General features: G+C 46.1%; 1 protein-coding gene across 1 annotated transcript in view; it reads left to right on the forward strand.

The window, feature by feature from the left end:
• The window catches only part of RIOX2 (ribosomal oxygenase 2), a 51,177-nt gene extending 39,436 nt beyond the window's left edge, over positions 1-11,741 (forward strand). Inside the window, exon 10 of the mRNA XM_073584405.1 lies at positions 8,682-11,741. Coding sequence (XP_073440506.1) covers positions 8,682-8,852 — 171 coding nt within the window. The 3' untranslated portion in view covers positions 8,853-11,741. The remainder of the gene's footprint in view (positions 1-8,681) is intronic.
• The last annotated feature ends 10,863 nt before the right edge of the window (positions 11,742-22,604 follow it).

A 22,604-nucleotide genomic window follows, 5' to 3' on the forward strand; every position in this document is an offset into this window, starting at 1 on the left:
GTCACCAATGCCAGACAGCGGTAATGGAAGGTGGCGGACGGTCCCTCTCCTCATCCCCTATAAGGGGCCCCCTTCCCCCCTCCAAACCTGAGGGTGAAGATGGACGTCAAGGGGTGAGGTATGGAAGGAGGTGGCCTGGGAGGGCTCCTGCGGACCCCCTGTGGTCGACGTTCCTGGCGCCGTTCTTATGCATTCCTGGGCTCCCTGGCTGCGCCACATAGTGTGGCATCCGGCGGTGCAGGCTCCTGGCCCGGTGTCCGGTGGTCCCACCCCCAAGTCCGTGCGCAGGCCGGAAATTTAGTCCCCAGCTTTTCCCGGAGCTAGGCCACGGGCGGAAGTCCCGCCCCCCGTGACGCGGCCACTTCCGGTGGACCTGCCCATCGGGGCCTCGGGTGGACGGCAAAATTTAGTCCCCGGCTTCTGCCAGGGACTAGGCTGAGAACGGAGGTTCTGGCTCATGACGTCCCCGTGGCCGCCTCTTCGTCCGGAGGCCCGCCCACACGCCGGAGAGCGCTGTTTTTTAAAGAAGTAACAGCTGGGCGGCGGGCTGGACGTCTGACAGGCCAGGACGGGGGGCACAGGACTGGGGTAAGTGCTACCCCTGGAGGAAGGCCACCCTCTGTGTTTTCCAGAGGCTAAGCAATTCTTTGGACCTTGGCATATCACTTAGCAGCCATCATGTCCAGAAAAGCACACACATTCTTATATGTTGCGCGCACCTCCTGTCGTTCCGCCTTCCTACGGGCGCAAACCAAGCAGGTTTGCTAAGCCTGCGATTCCGAACGTGCCCAGGAGCCCTCCCCTGCGACCGAGGGCAGTGTACCGAGCCCCCCGGAATGGACCCTGTCTCTGTCGCAGTCCATGACATCGCTTACGAGAGCAATCGAGCCCCTTCGGGCCCCAGATAGGGGCAGGGATAGCGGCTCGCCTGGGTTAGAGGGGTCCTCCACCTCAAAGGAGCCTCCGGCCTGCAGGGGCCACTCTCACTCCAGGCAGACGTGGGGGAAACGAACCCACACAGCGTCGCCCGGTCCATCTGGTGCTTCAGCATCCATAAGTTCGGCCTCTCGCTCACCTTCACCAAGGGTCGTTAACGGGAGCTCAGATTATGACTCTGATGAGCCGCTTGATTCGGGTACTCCAGAATACCAGGAAACAATTGACAGTCTCATTGAGGCCGTCAACCAGACCCCTGGGATCGAAGATGATTCCACCTTGGCCTCAGGTCATAAGGTCTCATTTAAGCGAGCAAAGCGGCCGCATAGAGTGTTTAGTTCTCACCCAGAGTTGAGGACATAGTACAACAACACACAGAGCGGCCCGACAAACGGTTCTCAGGGCAAAAGGCGCTCGAGGCGAGGTATCCGTTCACCCCTGATCTCCGTAAGAAGTGGGCAGAGTCCCCAACGGTAGATCCACCCATATCACACTTGGCCTCTAGGACCCTGTTATCTATACCTAGTGGGTCCTATCAAGGATCCCACTGACCATCTCATAGAGAGCCTAGCTCGCTCAGTATTTGAGGCATCAGGTTCAGCACTCTCCCCCTCATTTGCGGCAACCTGGGTAGCAAAGGCCATGATGGCTTGGTCAGAATCATTGAACAGAGCTTCAGCAAGGTAGGCGACCGCCTGCTTTGGTTTCGCCACGCCTGGCTCTCCGTCTCACACGACACATGGGTAACGGAGGTGGTGTCCTCGGGGTACAAGATAGAATTCATCAAATACCCCCAAGATGTTTTTTTCTTTCCCGTCCTCCCAACGTAATTGCCCGAGCAAGGGCTTTACTCAAGGCCATAAAATTACTCCAGCATAACGGAGTCATTCCGGAGAATGAAAAATATCAGGGGTTCTACTCCAACCTGTTCACGGTGCCCAAAAAGGATGGGGCCGTCAGGCCCATTCTGGACCTAAACTTTTTTTAGGAGCTTTATCAGGATCAGACATTTCCAGATGGAGTCTCTCCGTTCAGTCATATCTGCCATGGGACGGGGAGAATACTTTGCTTCTATCGACATCCAAGACGCCTACCTACACATTCCCATTTTTCCCCCGCACCAAAGGTTCCTGCGCCATCAACGGCCTACACTTTCAGTTCGCAGCACTGCCCTTCGGGTTGGCCACCGCTCCCAGAGTATTCACAAAGGTCATGGTAGTCGTCATGGCCACCCTGCACTCCCGAGGCATAGTTGTCTTTCCTTATTTAGACGACCTCTTCGTCAAAGGCCCTTCCTTTTGGGCATGCGAGGAGAGTGTCGGCATCACGCTAGAAACTCTTTTCCGCTTAGGATGGTTGGTCAATCTGAAAAAGTCATCCCCTGTGCCAGTTCAAAGGTTTTCCTCCTTAGGAATGATCTTTGACACTTCCCGATGGTTGGTAATTCTCCCTCAGGACAAGGCCTTAGCACTCCGGCAGGGAGTCTGGAAGCTGCGCCAACCGGTCCCTCATACCATCCGCTTCTTCATGAGGGTCCTAGGAAAGATGGTGGCAGCGATGGAGGCAATTCCATTTGCCCAGTTCCATCTTCGCCCCCTGCAGCACACCCTGTTATCAGTATGGGGCAAAAACCCATTCTCTCTCGATCGCCGGTGCCGATTGCTCACACGAGTCACACAGGCACTCGGGTGGTGGACAACCAGTGCCTCACTTCTCCAGGGCAAGCCCTTTCCCCCAGACCATTGGTTGGTGGTGACAACCGACGCCAGCCTCCTCGGCTGCGGAGCGTTTTTTTGTCACCACACGACCCAGGGAGGGTGGTCGCCGGTGGAGGCACCCCTCCCAATCAACCTATTGGAAATACGGGCAATCCAGCTAGCTCTGCGACAGTTTCATCCCCTTCTAGTAGGGCGGCCTGTTCAGATTCAGGCGGACAACGCCACGGCTGTGGCTTACATAAATAATCAGGGGGGCACCCGCTGCAGGGCAGCCATGCGCGAAGTAGGGCATGTGTTTCATTGAGCCGAGAGAACCCACTCAGCGTTATCGGCAGTCCACATCCCGGGCGTAGAGAACTGGGCGTCAGACTTCCTCAGCCAGCAGGGTCTCACATCCGAGGAATGGTCACTTCACCCCGAGATCTTTCAGCAGATTTGCCAACGATGGGGGACACCGGATGTGGACCTAATGGCCTCCAGAGTGAACGCCAAGGTACCAGCGTTTGTCGCTCGATCCCGGGATCCTCAGGCAATTGCCGAGGATGCGCTGGTTCTGCCATGGAACCAGTTTCGCCTCCCATACCTATTTCCCCCGTTGCCACTACTTCCGAGGGTCATCAAGAAGATCAAGGCGGAAGATGTGCCAGTAATTCTGCTGGCCCCAGATTGGCCTCGTCGGGCATGGTACGCAGACCTAGTACAGCTGCTCGCCGACGTTCCTTGGCGCCTGCCGGAGTGCCCAGACCTACTGTCCCAGGGCCCAATCTACCACCCGAACTCAGGGGCCCTGTGTTTGACGGCTTGGCCGTTGAATCCTGGATTCTAACCCAGGCTGCGTTCGGCCGCAATGTGGTCGCTACAATGGTTAGCGCCCGGAAGCCGGCCTCAGCACGTATTTATCACCACACCTGGAAGGTTTTCTTCACATGGTGTCAGAACCGTGGTTGTTCTCCACTGAGATTTTCTATTCCTAACATCTTGGCTTTTATCCAGTCTGGCCTAGACTCAGGCTTGGCCCCAAGTTCCTCAGGAGACAAATATCGGCCTTATCCGTTCTGTTCCAGCGCAGGATTGCTACCAATCTGCAAGTGAAGACCTTCATTCAGGGGGTCTTCCACGTGGTACCTCCTTATAGGGCGCCCCTGGACACTTGGGACCTTAACCTGGTCCTAAGTGTCCTACAGGAGGCTCCATTTGAACCGTTACAGGAGGTCTCTTTAGCCTACCTTTCTTGGAAGGTAGCATTTCTTGTGGCAATAACGTCAATCAGACGGGTCTCAGAGCTGGCAGCTCTATCCTTCCGAGCTCCGTTTTTGGTCTTCCACAAAGATAAGGTGGTTCTCAGACCAGCTCCTCCTTTTCTGCCGAAGGTCGTTTCCGCGTTCCACATTAATGAGGATATTGTCCTGCCCTCTTTTTGTCCAGCACCGGTACACGGTGTGGAAAAGGCTCTTCATACGTTGGACCTGGTGAGAGCTCTCAGGAGGTACGTGTCACGGACGGCACCCTTTCGTCAGATGGACACGCTGTTCTTGCTTCCTAAGGGGCGCAGGAAGGGACTCGCTGCCTCAAAATCGACCATAGCCAGGTGGATTCATTTGACTATTCAGGAGTCTTACCGCATCAGAGGCACACCAGTTCCAGCAGGGATCAGAGCGCACGCTACTCGGGCAGTGGGGCGCCTCTTGGGCGCTTTGGCACCAGGCATCAGCGGAACAGGTTTGCAAGGCTGCAACCTGGTCCAGCTTGCACACATTCGCAAAGCACTACAATATCCATACTCAGGCTTCGTCAGATGCGAGTGAATGCCATATGCAATGAATGCCATTAAAATACATTTTCTACTAAATTAAATGGTAAAATGAATGGTGTCATTCCAAACTACAAATCCTCCACCAACAAACAAGCTATCATATGACTATATCAATGGAAAAAGATAGTTATGGCTCTGGACAAAGAGGAGAAAAATGAAATTGCCTGCACAGTAAATGGGGGGAAAAAATAGATATAAAAAAAAATATACATACCGTATTTCTCGTTTGCCTTATTGGGGGACACAGAGACCATGGGTGTATGCTGCTGCCACTAGGAGGCTGACACTATGCACAAAAAAGGTTAGCCCCTCCTCCGCCGTATACACCCCACCGACCGGCAGGAAGTTCCTCAGTTTAGCTTAGTGTCAGTAGGAGGTGGACACGCGTCTTTGATTAGACCCATATCTACCTCGATGTGCGTCGTTTCTTTTCAGGTTTTTCCGGAGGGATACAGTGTGAATAGTCACATCTGTAGTCCCACAAAGAGACTATGAGTACGGCGTGTACTGCCACCCCCGTATCCTCATAAGTCTACAGCAGGACCAAGACCCCTAACATGGATGTGGCGTTCCAGATGGTCCTCGCTCCCCTTCTCCCACCCACTCGCCTACCAGAGCCGGTCGGTCGGTTGAGGCGCAGGATACTCTCCTTGAAACAGTACGCTGGATGAAACGGATCAGGAGGGTAAGTATGAGACCTGAGTCCCATTCTCCCCTGCGGGTTCCACGCCAGGCCACTCCATGGATTCTTCGGCAGCGGTCGCTGTGACAGTGCTTTGACTTCTCCCCTCATTCTCTTGGGGCGGTCTTTTCTTCCCGTTCACTGGCAGATTGTCACTACGGACGCCAGCCTCATCGGCTGGGGTGCAGTGTTCCGCAATCACACTGTTCAGGGTCGATGGTCGACTCAGGAATCAGCTCTGCAGATCAATGTCCTAGAGATAAGAGCGATCCATCTAGCCCTCGTCCACTGGGAAAGGCGCCTCAAGGGCCTGCCTGTCAGGATTCAGACAGACAATGCCACAGCGGTGGCGTATATCAACCGCCAAGGGGGGACACGGAGTGTCTCAGCTCTGGCGGAAGTGTCCAGAATTCTTCAATGGGCAGAGACCTTTGTTCCAACGATTTCCGCGGTTCACATTCCCGGCGTGGACAACTGGGCCGCCGATTTCCTCAGCCGCGAGGGTCTCGCGGCAGGGGAATGGTCCCTACATCCGGAGGTGTTTCATCTGCTCTGCCGTCGGTGGGGAACTCCGGATGTAGACCTCATGGCATCTCGCCTCAACAGGAAAGTCCCACAATTCGTGTCCAGGTCTCGGGACCCTCTGGCAGTGGGCGCTGACGCTCTGGCCGTCCCTTGGTCACAGTTCGAGCTCCCCTACCTGTTCCCTCCTCTGCCTCTTCTTCCCAAGTTGTTGAAGAAAATCAAAGCAGAGGGGATTCCAGTCATCCTCATCGCCCCGAATTGGCCCAGAAGGTCTTGGTTCGCGGACATTGTCAACCTTCTCGCGGACGCCCCCTGGAAGCTTCCCGACAGGGCAGATCTGCTGTCTCAAGGCCCGATTTGCCACCCCAATTCTCGGTCGCTCAATTTAACGGCGTGGCTGTTGAGACCGAGGTTTTGAGACGGGCAGGATTCTCTGATCGGGTAATTCATACCATGATCCGCGCCAGAAAGCCTTCTTCTTCGAAGATCTATTACCGTACTTGGAAAGCCTATTTCTCCTGGTGTGAGACCAATGACATCGCGCCCTTGGTTTTTTCGCTCCCTTCTATTCTGGCGTTTCTGCAGGCAGGGCTGGATGCGGGGCTTGCTCTCAGTTCCTTGAAGGGTCAAGTTTCGGCACTGTCCATTTTATTTCAGAAAACGCTGGCCTCCCGGCCCCAGGTCAAAACCTTCCTCCAGGGTGTGGCTCACACGGTTCCTCCGTACCGAGCGCCCGTGGATCCTTGGGATCTTAATTTGGTTCTTCAGGTGCTGCAGGGTCCTCCTTTTGAACCTCTCAGGGACGTTTCCCTTTCCCTCCTTTCTTGGAAAGTGGCCTTTCTGGTGGCCATTACCTCCATCCGGCACGTGTCGGAATTAGCAGCACTTTCTTGCCGCTCTCCTTTTTTGGTCCTTCATCAGGACAAGGTAGTTCTGCGGCCTCCGCCCTCTTTTCTTCCGAAGGTGGTATCTTCGTTTCACCTCAATGAGGACATTGTTCTGCTATCCTTCTGCCCGAGCCAAGCTCACCCTCGGGAGCGGTCCTTGAACAAGCTGGACCTAGTCAGGGCATTGAGAGTCTATCTAGCCCGGACGACTTCCTTGCGGAAGTCAGACTCTCTGTTCATCATTCCTGACGGGGCGAGGAAAGGTCACCCAGCCTCAAAGGCCACTATTGCGCGCTGGATCAGATCGGCAATTTTGGAGGCATACCGGGTCAAGCATCGAGTGGCCCCTCCAGGGGTCAGAGCGCACTCTACCCAGGCGGTGGGTGCCTCCTGGGCGGTGCGCCACAGAGCTTCCGCGCTGCAGCTTTGCAAGGCTGCAACGTGGTCATCGGTTCACACCTTTGTGAAATTCTACAGGGTCCACACCTACGCTTCGGCGGACGCCAGCCTAGGTAGAAGGATTCTGCAGGCTGCGGTGGCGAGTCCACTGGCCTGATGGAAGTTTGTTTCCCACCCCAGGGACTGCTTTGGGACGTCCCATGGTCTCTGTGTCCCCCAATAAGGCGAACGAGAAAACAGGATTTTTTGGGTTGCTTACCGTAAAATCTGTTTCTCGGAGCCTTCATTGGGGGACACAGCACCCTCCCATGTTCTACAACTCCTGTTCTTATGTTTGTCGGTTTGTTACAGTTGAGTTGTTTGTTCTGTTCTCAATCTATTCTGTTACTTCTCCTACTGCTTTCTCACTAACTGAGAGACCCGCCTGGGGACCACAGCATCGCCACAGTCCTACCTCCACCGAACACCACCTCCTACCAGCCTGGGGCCCACCGCATCGCCCCAGTCCTACCTCCACCGAGCACCACCTCCTACCAGCCTGGGGCCCACACATATCTTGCCGCCGCCAGATTTCTGCAATAGTGACCTTGCCACCTGTGATCCTGCTCCGCCGCCCCACCAGATAAGCTACCATATGTGCGGATTATAAGACTATCAACCATTTTATTAAAAAAAAACAAAAAATCGTCCCCAAAATGTGGTGATCAAAATATGGTATATATCGCGTTTTTTTATCTTTAAAAAAAAAAATCAGATTTAAATTTAATATGAATTTAAAATGGTTTATTAATTTTGATCTGAGTAAAGAGTCTGTCTCTGGCTACGTACGAACACTAATGAAGCGGAGCGCCACTTCTGATGCTCACGTGTAGTGCAGATCTTGTAGGATCATTGTATTTCTACTTGTACACAGTTGATTTTGACATGTGACTGCAACTTTAGAAGCTGTCAGCAGTAATAACACATGCTTCCCCCCCTGTCCATATTGTTTTATGGTAGTCGGCTAATATATGTTTGCACAATTCCCTAAGTGCAAGTAGAAGTAAGAAAAATGTCACTCCTGTGGGGGAAATGTTGGTGTTTTTTATAGGTTTGGCTTTCTCTTCTGTCTTTTAAGAAAAACTGGTTTTGCAGGATCCTTGTGGCTGGAGGAAGTGGTATTGTTCTCGCATGGTCCAGCTGGTGGCGCTGTGGTTTCACCTGTAGTAATGGCAGTAGGACTGCTGCCTTTTATCTTTTTAGTACTCCGATCACATACGCTAATCTGTAAATGCCTTTTACATGATATCTCACATTTCTTTTAGGGTTTATTGACTTCTTTAGCAAGTTCAGGTCTATAATCTGGCTCCATATCAATGCTTGTTCTCTTAAATTTCTAACATTCCCCCAAAAGTCAGATTTCGGAGGGTTCTGTGGGTGATTGGTCATGTTGACATTTAACATACCCGATACTTTTTAATGTCCCGGGCACTAGAAACACTTAACGGCAGTATGTGGTGGCGGCGTACTACCCTCTCCCTAATAAGACAACATGCATGCTCAGCTGAGTAGTGCACCCGTGTATGGGAGGAGTAGCTGTGTAAGGTGTATATGGTAAAAATCGCACATTTTCAGGTGAGATATGGGATCAAAATGAGAATTTGCTATTAAAATGTTGAAAAAAAACTCAATCGAAATGATCACCTACAGTGTATTTTGTAATCATGTCTTCTGTCTTGCAGGCGAGGGGTTTACGGTTCCCGCTTTCTTACATGGACGCTCTGAAAGCTCTCTGGGAGGAGAAGCCTGTGTGTGTCAAGGATCTCCCTCTCGAGGACGACTTTGACAAGGAACACCTGGCAATATCGCTGTGGTCTGAGGGTTTATTGGAGACCGTCCCAGCTGAAGCTTAAGCACTGAGCCTCTTCATCACCACATTGTATCTGAGCTGTCAGCGGCGGTCCTACAAGAGGAGATGAGTGTTGTCTCCAAGTAAAACCTGTTTACAGCTGCTGCGGCCCCACAAAGGGTGCTATACTCGTACTACAACCAAAACTAGATAGGAAATGTTTTCTAGCTTATTTCCACTGACTCAATGATGAAGGAAACCTGGAACTGATAACTTGTGACAATATCGTGCCTTTCCACCAAAGTGTCCAGTACTGACCCCTGAGTAATGGAGGCCATGCAGGTTCTGGGAGTACAAAGCTATCACTGCCACTATGGGAATTACATGGGCTTTTGTGGCTGCATGATTTCACTGCCTCTGCCAAGTGGATGCAAACATGATTTTTATTCTTGGCTGGGATATGTAATTCTAATGAGTGATTTTTGGCATAATTGTAGTAGGACTAATTGTTATTACCGGAGTGTGGAGTCCGTACAGTCACAAATTAAGGATTAACCAATACTTTCAAGTATACATAAGGATTAGATCTCATCCACATGGCATGTCGGCAAAACAACCTGTAATACTGTAGGAAATAGAGCATTCAATTTATAAAGAATACAGAACAATTACTGTGCAATATCAGATGAATCTGGAGATCCAGAAGAATCCCATAGTAATCTATAGATTCCCGATTACAGCTCTGTACATGGAGGTTGTAGGGATCTGTAGTATGTGGCAGGTATAGGATTTATAGAGAGCTCTTCACAATGCAATCATGCAATTATCCCACTTTTTCCAGTGGAGGAACAGATTTGTTTATTTTTTTCCTCATTAGTTAAGAAAAAGCCCCAACACCAGGGTGAAAATTGCAAGATTTCTGTTTTTGGGGGGTTTTTTTTAACCTCTTCCTGACCCAAGACTTTATTTGATATCATATGTCTGGTCGCCTTTTACGCTACCGGCTAAGGTGCTGAAATAGAATCATTATTGCAGATGATCGACATGCCAATGGTTTCACACGGCAGCCTTGTGCCTGCTGTGACGATGCTCCTGTGAAGTCCAACTTGAAATTGGCGTTCCTAGGAGATAATGGTTTTCACCACGGTATTGCAGTATATACCGCAAGCAATCAAACGAGGGTTCAAGTCCCCTAAAGCAACTAAAATTGCATTAAAAAAAATATAAAAATTAAAATGGCCCCCTTTTTGTTCCCCATTAAAAATATTAAAAGCAATAAAAATGTAAAAAAAAAAAACACCCAAAATAAAAACACATTAGTTATTGCTGTGTCTGCAAAAGTCCGATCTATCAAAATATAAAAGTGACCCAAGAGCTATAGAAATTTACTATGGCCAAAATTGTGGCCTGAAAAATCATATTGCTAGGTCATTTTTGCAGCACAATGAACGTCATAAAAACAAAACCCAAAAACTATTGCAGAGTTACGTTTTTCTTTTTTTCCCCCGCAAATTCACATCACCGGAATTTTCTTCCATTATTTTTTTTTTTAAGTAGATTATATAGTAAAATAAATGCTGTCATTCAGAACTGCAACTCATCTTGCAAGAAACAGGCTTTCCTTCATGTGGCTAAGTGGAAGGAAAAATAAAAAAAATATGTTTCTTCAAAGAAGGGGACGGGGAAAAAAAAAGTGTAAATGACAATTGGTCACGTCCATATGGGGTTAATGAAGATCGTGTGAAATAAAAAACACATTGGCAAAGCAATGTAAAAAAAGTACATTCAACAAAAAAGGGTATTCGTTATCTGGAACATATATGTTCTACTACCTGATCTCCTGTTTCTTACTCTGGAAAGGATACAATGAAGGGCAGTGGTGGCGAAACACGATCATCATGCAGGGCTGTGGAGTCGGTAAGCCGAACCTCTGACTCCTCGATGTCCCTGACTCTGACCACACAGCACTGGTCACTACTGAGCATGTGCATAAAGTGCAGCACAGATTCATCTCATCTACGACTCCACAGCACTGGTCACTACTGAGCATGTGCATAAAGTGCAGCACAGATTCATCTCATCTACGACCCTACAGCACTGGTCACTACTGAGCATGTGCATAAAGTGCAGCACAGATTCATCTCATCTACGACTCCACAGCACTGGTCACTACTGAGCATGTGCATAAAGTGCAGCACAGATTCATCTCATCTACGACTCCACAGCACTGATCACTACTGAGCATGTACATAAAGTGCAGCACAGATTCATCTCATCTACGACCCCACAGCACTGATCACTACTGAGCATGTGCATAAAGTGCAGCACAGATTCATCTCATCTATGACTCCACAGCACTGGTCACTACTGAGCATGTACATAAAGTGCAGCACAGATTCATCTCAGCTACGTCTCCACAGCACTGGTCACTACTGAGCATGTGCATAAAGTGCAGCACAGATTCATCTCAGCTACATCTCCACAGCACTGGTCACTACTGAGCCTGTACATAAAGTGCAGCACAGATTCATCTCAGCTACATCTCCACAGCACTGGTCACTACTGAGCATGTGCATAAAGTGCAGCACAGATTCATCTCAGCTACATCTCCACAGCACTGGTCACTACTGAGCCTGTACATAAAGTGCAGCACAGATTCATCTCAGCTACATCTCCACAGCACTGGTCACTACTGAGCATGGACATAAAGTGCAGCACAGATTCATCTCATCTACGACTCCACAGCACTAGTCACTACTGAGCATGTGCATAAAGTGCAGCACAGAGTCATCTCTGCTAAAGACTGAGATCAGGAACAGAACAGACATTTCAGAACTTTCCCAAATTCTTATGAAAACATTTACAGCACATCCTGCATTGTACTACTGTACCCAATTTATCATACAGTTTAGGAGTTGGAGGCGCTCCATTTCATTCCGACTCCACCAAACTGGACACCGACTCCACATCCCTGCATCATAGGTCAGTTCCAAAGGTGTAGCTTATAGCTGGCAGATATCCATTGCAGACACCGCTGATATGTTATATATGTCCTAGATGCAGACACCGCTTTAACTTTTGCAGACATGGGGAAAGATACAATGTGATAATGTGGCGTTTTGATCAGGGAGGGTTCTGCGCCCATTGCTTATAGACTTTATATACAGCTCTGACAATCCTCTTTTTCTGAAAGTAAACCGCTCTATAAGAGGGTGGAGCGGACGTTAGATCGGTGCAGCGCCATTGTGCCTTGTATCTCTATACTTATATATCTGTACAGTTATGGGAACAGATCCTTCATTATGTAACATTGTGCCATGAGAATTGTAAGGGCTCATTTTTAAGGTTTTACGCTGTAGGGTTTCCACGTAAGTTGCCGGTGGGGTGATTTGTTACTATGAACCATATATTGCAATTTTGTAACACCGGCATTTTTCCATAAATGGAATTGTGTGTATATATCGCTGTACCATTCTCAGGTTCTACTTTTATCTGAATAAATGTAATTAAAAAAAAAGTCATAAAGTCTAATTACACTTTCACAAACTTTTCATGTCAGAGAAATGCCAGAAGTTTTGATCAGTGGAAGGCTGTGGGGGATAAGACTCCTCAGCCATCTCTAATCATTTCCAAATTCTTCAAAATGGTGCACACGGGTTATGAATTTTGTCTGTTTGTCGAATTTAAAAATAATGCTCTACATTTCTTCTTTAACTTTTTTTTTTTTTTTGGAGTAAAATGTTGCAAAAAAAAACTATGTTCTGCTATGGATTGTAAAGGTTGTCCTGTAAATGCAGTTGCTGCAGCCAAGCTACCAGCTCGTTGGCTTTTTACTTTTCCTTAAAGGGAGTCTGTCTGCACAAAATAACTGTTCAAACCAAGCACAGAAGCTCCGGCCATCCATTGTGTGACCTCAGTTTTCCCATTCTTTTTTGATTGGCAGCTCTGACCTTACAGGTAGAGATGAGCGAATATTTCAATATTTGGTTCGGATTAAGATCGCTGTATTTGCAATATTCGCCGAACGCCATTGGAATCTGTGGGGGGTACAGATGAGCGAATATGTTGGGAAACGATCGTCAAGCATAAATTTGGCATGAATAAGGTACAAATATGGCACATTCAGATTCGGTGATCGTTTTCCAAACATATTCGCTCATCTCTACTTACAGGAGGACAGAGGAGGATGAAGACAGATGGAAAACAAGTAGGCGGGAAGGTGACCTGCACTGTTTAACCATGCCAGCGGGGCTCTGCGTGCTGTTTGGTTTGAACAGTCTGTCAGCAGAACTGTTTTTTAATGCGTATGATTAATGAATTGGACTTTACTCCTGTACTAAGCGGATGAGTGAACCAACTTTTGTCAGTCTGATTTTTTTTCTTTTTTGTTCTAATGATAGGTAGTAGCCTCCTATAGTAATGTAACATTGAGCTGCTCCGAGGACATAGTAGTCGCACTTTAGCCAATTTTCCAAGCAGTAGATGTGCCTGCTCAGAGGAGCGTGCCAGCGAGCCCCTTCCTTCCTCTTATGTCATGGATTCCAGGGCAGTTTTCGGCTCCATTCCCTTGGCATATCCTAAATCAATTCATCACATTTTCCAGGAACTGTTAAGAGCTCTGGAAGATCGTAGCTAAATAAATGACATCATGGCCCTTACTGCGGGACGGACTGCGTGCTTCAGATTACTGCTCTTCCGCAGTCATGTTATTTACAGGGTGGAGCGAGCAGCCATTTAGATTTTGTGCACTATTCTGTACAGAAATGCGGCATGTCGGTGGTCCGCTCCCATCATCCTTAAGCCGGACCCACATTAGCGGATGGTATAGGATGCTATATGGTAATGACCCTCGGCTCCTCTGCTATGAGTGTGATCCGATTGTCAGTGCTCTATGCTATGATCCTCTCACATGCGAGAATCGCAGTACAGGTGCGGGGGAGACAGAGAAAGTAATTTCTCCATTGGCAGCGTCCGTGGGACTCACACTGCACTCAAATGACATCCAAGTGCAGTCCGATGTTTCACACGCACCCATAGACTTGTATGAGTGCATGACATCCAATTCTTGCAGCAATTTGCAGCATGCTGCAATTTTTTTTTCAGTCCAATCTTGGTCTGATCTGAAAAAAAACATGAGCACAGAATAATTGAATAACGTTGGTCTGAATACAATCCAATTTTTTTTTTTTTTTAATTCATTTTATTTTATTTTTTTAAATCTGATCGCACTCGTTTGATTTATTCACAAGTGTGAGCGAGCCCTCAGTGTATTCAGCTCTGGAAAAAATTAAGAGACCACTGCAAAATTTTCAGTCTGATTTTTCTCTTTATAGGCTTATTTTTGAGTAAAATGTAAATTGCTCTTTTATTCTATAAACTACTGACTACATTTCTTCGAATTTCCAAGCACTAAATTTTGTATTTATTTTCAGAAAATGAGAAATGGTCAAAATAAAAAAATGCAGTGCTTGCCGACCTCAAATAATGCTAAGAAAACAAGTTCATAGTCATTTAGAAATAACAATACTAATGTTTTAACTCAGGAAGAGTTCAGAAATCAATATTTTGTGGAATAACCATGATTGTTAATCACAGCTTTCATGCGTCTTCTTGGCTGCTTTCCACCAGTCTTCTGCTTTTGGGTGACCTTTTGCCTCTCCTGGTACAAAAATGTAAGCAGTTATTCTTTGTTTGATGGCTTGTGACTATCCATCATCCTTTTGATTACATTCCAGAGGTTTTCAATGGGGTTCAGGTCTGGAGAATGGGCTGGCCATGACAGGGATTTGATGTGGTGGTCCTTCATCCACACATTGATTGACCTAGCTGTGTGGCATGGCGCATTGTCCTGCTGGAAAAAAACAATCCTCAGAGATGGGGAACATTGCCTGAGCAGAAGAAATCAACTGTTTTTCCAGGATAACCTTGTATGCTGCTTGATTCATGCGTCCTTCGCAAAGATTAACCTGTCCAATTCCAGTCTTGCTGAAGTATCCCCAGATCATCACCGATCCTTCATCAAAACTCACAGTGGGTGCAAGACACTGGCTTGAATGCCTCTGCAGGTCTCCGTCTAACCATTAGACGACCAGGTGTTGGCTGAAAATTAGACTCATCAGAGAAGATTACCTTACTCCAGTCCTCTAAGTCAGGGTTCCCCAACTCCAGTCCTCAAGGCCCACCAACAGATCATGTTTTCAGGATTTCCTTTGTATTGCACAGGTGAAGCAATTATCACCAGAGCAATACTAAGGAAATCCTGAAAACATGATCTGTTGGTGGGCCTTGAGGACTGGAGTTGCGGAACCCTGCTCTAACTTCCAATCCTTCTGGTCTTTGGCAAACTTCAGGCTGGCTCTTCTTTGCTTCTCATTGGTAAAAGGCTTTTTTCTACCTTTACATGACTTGAGCCCTGCCTCTAGGAGCCTGTTACCAACTGTTCTTGCAGTGCACTTCACCCCAGCTGCCATTTGCCATTCCTTTTGTAGGTTACTTGATGTCATCCTGCAGTTGCTGAGTGACATTTGAATAAGATGACGGTCATCCCAGTCTGTGGAGAGTCGTTTTCGCCCTTTCGACTTTTCTTTTCCACTCCTTTGACATGGTTGAAAGTTAATTTTTCATTCCTATTACTTTTGAGATATTACTAGCACTTGTTTTGCAGCTTGTCCTGTTGCAAGAGGATTGTGAACACCACAGCAGGGTTTTTTATACTTTCCTTTGTTAAATAAGATTTGGTTCAGGTGATCACCTAATCAGAAGCACATTAAGTAGAATGAGGTGTAGTCTGGTTGGAATTCAACTGACACTGGAATGGAATGGCTGTCAGACATGTAGAGAAGCTGATTTTTATAAAACTGTACAGTGGTCTCTTAATTTTTGCCAGAGCTGTATACTGGTGATAGATCACTGTCATTTCATTCTAATCTGTATATGGTCTGAACAATATCTCCCTATGTCTGTCTTGAGACAGCCCCTTTAACTTGCTATTTGTTCAACTTTCCAAGTAGTTTTCGTATGCATATTTAATTTCCTAGAGGAGCATGCATGGCATTTAAATCTCCTCACTCTGACATACCAGGCCTGGCTTGTCACTCTTCACAAGGAGAAACCTTACCCCTTATATTCCAGTAGTGTACAGAAATCTTTAAAAATGACAGAATATTGTTGTTGTAGACGGAAGAGCGCTTAAGCATGGTGTGACTTTCCAGCTAGGAGCCGTCGGAAGGAAGAATAAATGCCCACAAATATCATAACCCTTTTACTGCTGCATCAGGTTTGATCCTCACACACAAATCACATTTCATGTGTCCTTTATAGTACCCATGTCTCCAATTGGATGGTAATATTTCTTTGTTGCTTCATTGGGGGACACAGGTAACTATGGGGTGTGTGCTCCTGTCGCTAGGAGGCTGACACTAGGCAAAAAAAGAAAAATAGGTCCTCCCCAGCAGAATACACCCACTGACAGGCACCATGTACCTCAGTTTAAGCTTAGTGTTTGTAGGAGGCAGACCTGGATCTGATCCCAGATCCACTTTTTTTCTTTTTCAGGTTTCTTGTGTTTTTTTAATTTTTTCCCTTTTCTTTCAGGTTCTTCTTCATTAAGGTAACGGTGTAAATTCTCACCCTGTTTTCCTGCACTTATGCGACTGAGAGAGCAGTGTGGTGCCACCCACATCGCCCACTCTCAGACCTGCAGGCAGGATCTATTCCGTTGTCACTTTTACGGGTGCTTCAGGGTGATTCCCGATGACCGGTCCTTGTCTTTTCCCCTCCCCACCCCTCTCCTCGGAGAGGGCTGGGAGGAAGATGGTGGTCACCTGCTGTGGCCTCCCCCCTTGACGCCGTCATCTGCACCATCTGGAGGTAGTGCGGGAAGAAGGATCTATCATACCAGGACCCTCATCCATCTGAGGGCTCCTGAAGAGGAACCGTGGACCCACTGACACCAGGTACCTCACACAAAGCCCCCCTCTTCCAACAGAGTTCACAGTCTCTGAGGTTAATGGTATGGCCATTGAGGCTGCAGTCCTGAGGGAGGCCAGTTTATCCCATCAGGTCATTCAGACCATGATTAGGGCAAGAAAACCAGCATCCTCGCGTATCTATCACAGATACTTGAAGGCCTTCTTTCAGTGGAGTGAGGACAACAATTTGGTCTGTCTTTTTCCCTTCCTTTCAGCCTGGGTTTTTTTTTACAAGCGGGTCTTGACTCTGATCTATCACTCAGTACCCTTAAGGGTCAGGTTTCCTCTCTGTCAATCCTTTTTCAATGAAATCTGGCTTCTCGTTCCAAGGTAAAAACTTTTCTTCAAAGAGTCGGCCACCTGGCATCTCCTTATCGTCCTTCGAATGATCCATGGGATCGTAATCTTGTCCTTAGTGCACTCCAGTGTGCTCCTTTTGAGTCCATTCAAGACATTTTGTTTTCTCTCCCGTCATGGAAAGTGGCCTTCTTAGTTGCCATTACATCCATCAGGAGTATCTTGAGTTGTCCTGCCGTTCTCTGTTCCGGATTCTCCATCAGGACAAGGTAGTTCTCAGACCCATTCCTTCCTTCCTTACCTAAGGTGGTTTCTTCATGTCACATTAATGAAGAAATTGTCCTTCCCTCTCTATGTCCCTTTCCAGTTCATCTCCTGGAAAAATCCCTCCACAAGTTGGATTTGGTCAGAGCTATCCGAGTATATCTCTCAAGGACTGCTTCCTTTCACCTTTCTGATGCCTTATTTGTCATCTCTGAAGGTCTTCATAAGGGGCTTTCAGCTTCTAAGTAAACTATTGCCCATTGGAGTCGTTCAGCAATATTGGAGTCATACCGTGTTCAGGACAAACAGCCTCCTCCGGGGGTAAAGACTCACTCCACGAGGGCAGTGGGAGCTTCCTGGGCAGTTTATCACCTGGCTTCAGGTTTACAGATTTAAGCCCTCCCAAATATGCCACAAATTAACAATACACTATGCTCCTACAATCAACAATGAAACACCAGATCCTGATGCTAATTAAAGCCAAGATCAACCACAGAGCATTCAATGGTAAAATCACTTTTATTAGTTCACATATGAAATGTAAAAAGAATTTTATGCTTACAAAAGAGGTACAAGAAAAAGAACACACGACTCCCATTAACATAAGGTTTGCTGCATGGCTATGGGCCATTTGACTACAAATCATGAAAAGTACCACCTAAGATAAAACTAATTAAACAGGCAGATATGTGCTGGTGAACCCAATAAATGATTATGGCTACAACCGCCAAATGAGTTTGCAAAAAAAGGCACCAGGCACTACTACTGTACAGGCTGAAAGCACCCACTACATCCTAGCAGCCACCAATGACTAGCTATAGTACACAGCAAAAGTTATAAGGGCTGCAGGAAGGGCGAAACATGCGCGTCGGGGCAGAAGGACGGGGCTCCCACCGTATACACACTGAACGCTGCTAGGATCCAGGTAATGGCCCCTGTGGCTCCAATCATGAATTATATTCATTAGATTCTTCTTTCTTAGGCTGTTTGTGATAGCAATCCTCATAAATATGCAGCCCTTATAACTGACAAAATAAACTTTTCTAAATGTTTTCCAAGCGACAGCACATCACATACTTAGTTGTGTAAAGGTAGAGCATGTTCCGCATTACACAATTTTGCAGACAAAATTCTTTCTGCTCAATAATTTGTCCCGGTATATCTCTGAGGTTATCAATCGGTGCATTGGAATCATGTGATATGGGATCTATAAAATAAATTACTTTACAGCTTCATTATGTTTTGTGGGAATAAATTCAACTCTGCTACATCTATAATTAAGAGTGAAATACAATATACGTAGTGTGCACTTTCATACAATCGAGGCAGGTCCACGAAGGAATGTTAAAAGACAAGTTCTGCCATATCCGTCCTCTGGGAGCCTTTATCAGCCGGGTAACAATGTTTGCTTGGAGTCATTTGACTGATTTCCCAATTTATTGAGCAATACTTTATGATGGGCTGGTAACATGATTCTTGTGATGGAGAGTTCTGTATCGAAACCAACATTTATACATGGCTGCAGTATTGTAGAGGCTCCTCTTTAACTAACAAGTTTCCCTTTTCTCATCAAACCCCTTTATTCCCTGATTCTCCCAAATAAACAGAGAAAACACCATTTTGCCTTAAATTGGCCAAATTGACCTTTTGTACAATTATACATAGCCTTTCAGCCTCGACCACAGGCTCAGAGTCATCTCAATAGCCAGAAAAAGATTTCTATACTACCAACTCCCAGAGACCCCACCATGAGAGTACCAATATCCACCAGACAATTCCCATAATTTCAAAACCAATAGGAGGTTCCCATCTCCACACTATACAAACCCCACCACTTATTTTTGGCTGGCTCCCAAGAATCCCCACCCCGCCAAAGCGAGCATTACCTGAACACCTCATAATGGGAGTTCCCCCAACATAAAGAATTTCTGTTCCACACCCTCTTGAGGGCCCACAAATCAATACCTATTGAGTTCTTATATACTCCATCACTCTGCCACCAATTCCATTCCCCTAACTCGAAATCCAAATGCCTCACTACGACCCCACCATTCCTGGCTACAAAGCTCTCCATAGCTTAATTCACTCTTATCCTTGTTTTGTGTTTTTTCTAAAGATTGAGCAGCCCGCCAGACTTTTCTGGGCACAATATCGACCAAACTATCTTCACGGTCTGATATGATACTAATAAAAGCAGAAAACCATGTCGGGTGTCCCTTAATAATTCTCTGCAGAGGCGGACTCTTAAATCATTACCATAATATCAGCAACTCTGGGGGACAGTCTAACCCGGCGAACCGTTGAAAATCCAGCGACAACTGACCCCAGCTCATACCACGAACTCCTATCCATCTAATTACCATGTTGTTCCTGGAAAAACTCAATTAACCCTTGTTTTTTCAAACCTTGACCCTCGGCGCTCCCCAATAAATGAACAAATGGTCTAATATTTACACTATCTGCGCTCCGCCTACAGGAAAAAGGGGTAAAGGTAGCAAGTGAGAACAACATCTTCCCATCAGCCCCCCCAATTTTTTTATTTTTTTTTATAACAAATGAGGGCGCACATAGAGTTCATAGGTACCAGATTCCCACTTGGCAATCTTCTGAACTTCCGCAAGGAGATCCCATCTCTGCCTCCGTTGCAGCACTAAAACTGAATGAGTGTGGCGAATCAGCCTCTAAACCAAGAACCTTCAAGCACTTTTTAAACTCGGCCGTAATCTGATATCGTGATAAAGAGAACCCGTCCCTATGTTTTAATGCTGGGTCGTTGACAGCTCCTAAAACCAAGTAACTTTTAAAACACATAAGTGGGCACATGCTCGACCCTTTCAATACTCTTAAAACAACTTTTTCTGTTACTCATCTGAAGATGGTGCCACCAATTCCCTTATTTTCATACCCCAAAGAATGCCCATGAGAAACCCAATCTAAATAACGCCGCCTCAAAATGCGAGCTACACACTAGACCCAACATCCCTCTCTATTCAATCAACACATTAAATGAAACTGGTCTGCATCTCAAAGGCTCTCCTAATGTGACATGGAATCCGCAACCTATACTAGCAAAAATAGCGCTCCAAAATTAAAATCGCTCCTCCCCTTCCAAGCCTTACTGTGTGCCCAAACAATAGTATCCGACCACATGTGTGGTATCATTGTACTCAGGAGAAATTGCACAACAAACTGGACCATTTTTCCTTGTTACTCTTTTGCAAATTAGAACTTTGATGCTAAAGTAGCATTTTCGTGGAAAGAAATGTGATATTTAATTTTCACAGCCCAGTATTTAAAATTTTTGAGAAGCAGCAGTAGATTGAAGGTGCTCATCACACCCCTAGGTGAATTGATTGAGGGGTGTAATTTACAATATGGGGCCACTTGTGGGTGGTTTCTTCTATTTTAGCATCTAGGGGGCTCTGCAAATGCTACATTTTATTCCAGGCAAATGAGCACTCCAAAAATCAAGTATTGCTCCTTCCCTTTCGAATCCTGCTGTGTGCTGGAACTATAGTCTCTGGCCACATATTGTGTATCATCTTACTCAGGACCAATTCCTCTTGTTTACCTTGTACAAATGAGAAATTTTGAGCTAAAGCAACATTTCTGTGTTTCATTTTTCATTTTGACACTTGTGCGTTCAAGATAATCACCATACCCTTAGATTATTTGAGGGTATGTAGTTTCTAAAATGGGGGTCACGTGTTTTTTGTTTTTTTTTAGCACCCCTGAGGCTCTCGAATGCAACATGGTGTCCGTAATCTATTCCAGCCAAGTTGGTGCTCCAAAGTTCAAATAGCACTCCTTCCCTTTCAGAAATGGAACAGGAGAAAATAGACCACTCAATTTGTTGTGTTGTGCATTTTCTTCTATTACTTTTCTGAAAATGAAAAATTTGAGGTTAAAGTAACATTTTTCTGGAAAATAAATGTAAGTTTTAATTTTCACATCTCAATGCTGTAAAATTATGCAATACACATGTGGGTTTTGGATAATCACCATACCTTTACATGAATTCCATGAGGGGTGTAGTTTCCAAACTAGTGTCACTTGTGGGTAGTTTCTGCTGTTTTGGGATGTAAGAGACTCTTCAATTGCGACATGGTGGCAGCAATATGTTTCAAACAAAATTGTATCCAAAATAGCGCTCCGTCCCTTCCGAACCCTGTGGTGTATCTAAAGAGTAGTTTCCAGCCATATATCGGGTATTGATGTACTCAGGAAAAATTGCACAACAAATTATGTTGAGCTCTGAGCTTTTATTTCTTCCACAAATTTTCTATTGGATTCAGTTCAGGTGATTGACTGGGCCATTCTAGCAGCTTTATTTTCTTTCTCTGTGTTTTCTTATCTCTGTGTTTGGGATCACTGTCTTGCTGAAATGTCCACCCTCGTTTTATCTTCATCATCCTGGTAGGTGGCAGCAGATTTTTATTAAGAATATGTCAGTACATTTACGCATTCATCAATTATGGTATATCAAGTTGGCCAGTGCCATATGCTGAAAAACAGCCCCTCACCATGATGGTCCCACCTCAAAACCTTCGCTGTTGGTGTGGTGTTTTTTGATATGCAGTGCCTTTTGGCCTCCAAACATGGCGTGTATTATGGCATCCAAAGAGTTCAAGTTTGGTCTCATCTGACCAGACTGTATTCAGTATTTCACAGGGTTGTCTAAATGGTTAAAAAACTTTAAATGTGCTTGAACATGCTTTTTGTTGGCTCTTGAACCATTCTTCTGATAACTCTTTTTACTCCTCTGTCTGAAGTCTTATGGGGAGCACCTGATCATGGCCAATTTATGGTGAAATGATATCCTTTCCACTTCCGGATTATGACCCCACCAGTGCTCACCAGTAGTTTAGAAATTCTTCTGTAACCAATGACATTGGTAAGTTTTGCAACAATAAGGTTGCGGAGGTCTTGAGACAGCACACTGGATTTACCCATCATGAGATGTTTCTTGTGTGGGTCCTTGGTAATGAGACATCTTTTTAAAGGTCATAAGTTGAACCAGCTGATATTATATTTCAGTAAGTGGCAGTATTGCTTTCTAATTACTTATAGATTTCTGCTGGTGACATGACTTTCCATGTTTTTTTGCACCTCTTTCTTTCTTCATGTGTTCAATATTTTTTCCTGTGTCATTTCTTATTATTACACAAAAAATAATTTATGGACATCTACGTATGCTTTGATTTATTTGCCTGTGTGGACTGGATGGGTTGTTGCCGACATCTGGTAAGAATTTCATGTTAGTAGCATCTCTAGAAATATAAAAA

The sequence above is a fragment of the Dendrobates tinctorius genome, unplaced genomic scaffold, assembly GCF_039654945.1.
Source record: "Dendrobates tinctorius isolate UK_male_01 unplaced genomic scaffold, ASM3965494v1 ptg000084l, whole genome shotgun sequence".
NCBI lineage: Eukaryota > Metazoa > Chordata > Amphibia > Anura > Dendrobatidae > Dendrobates > Dendrobates tinctorius.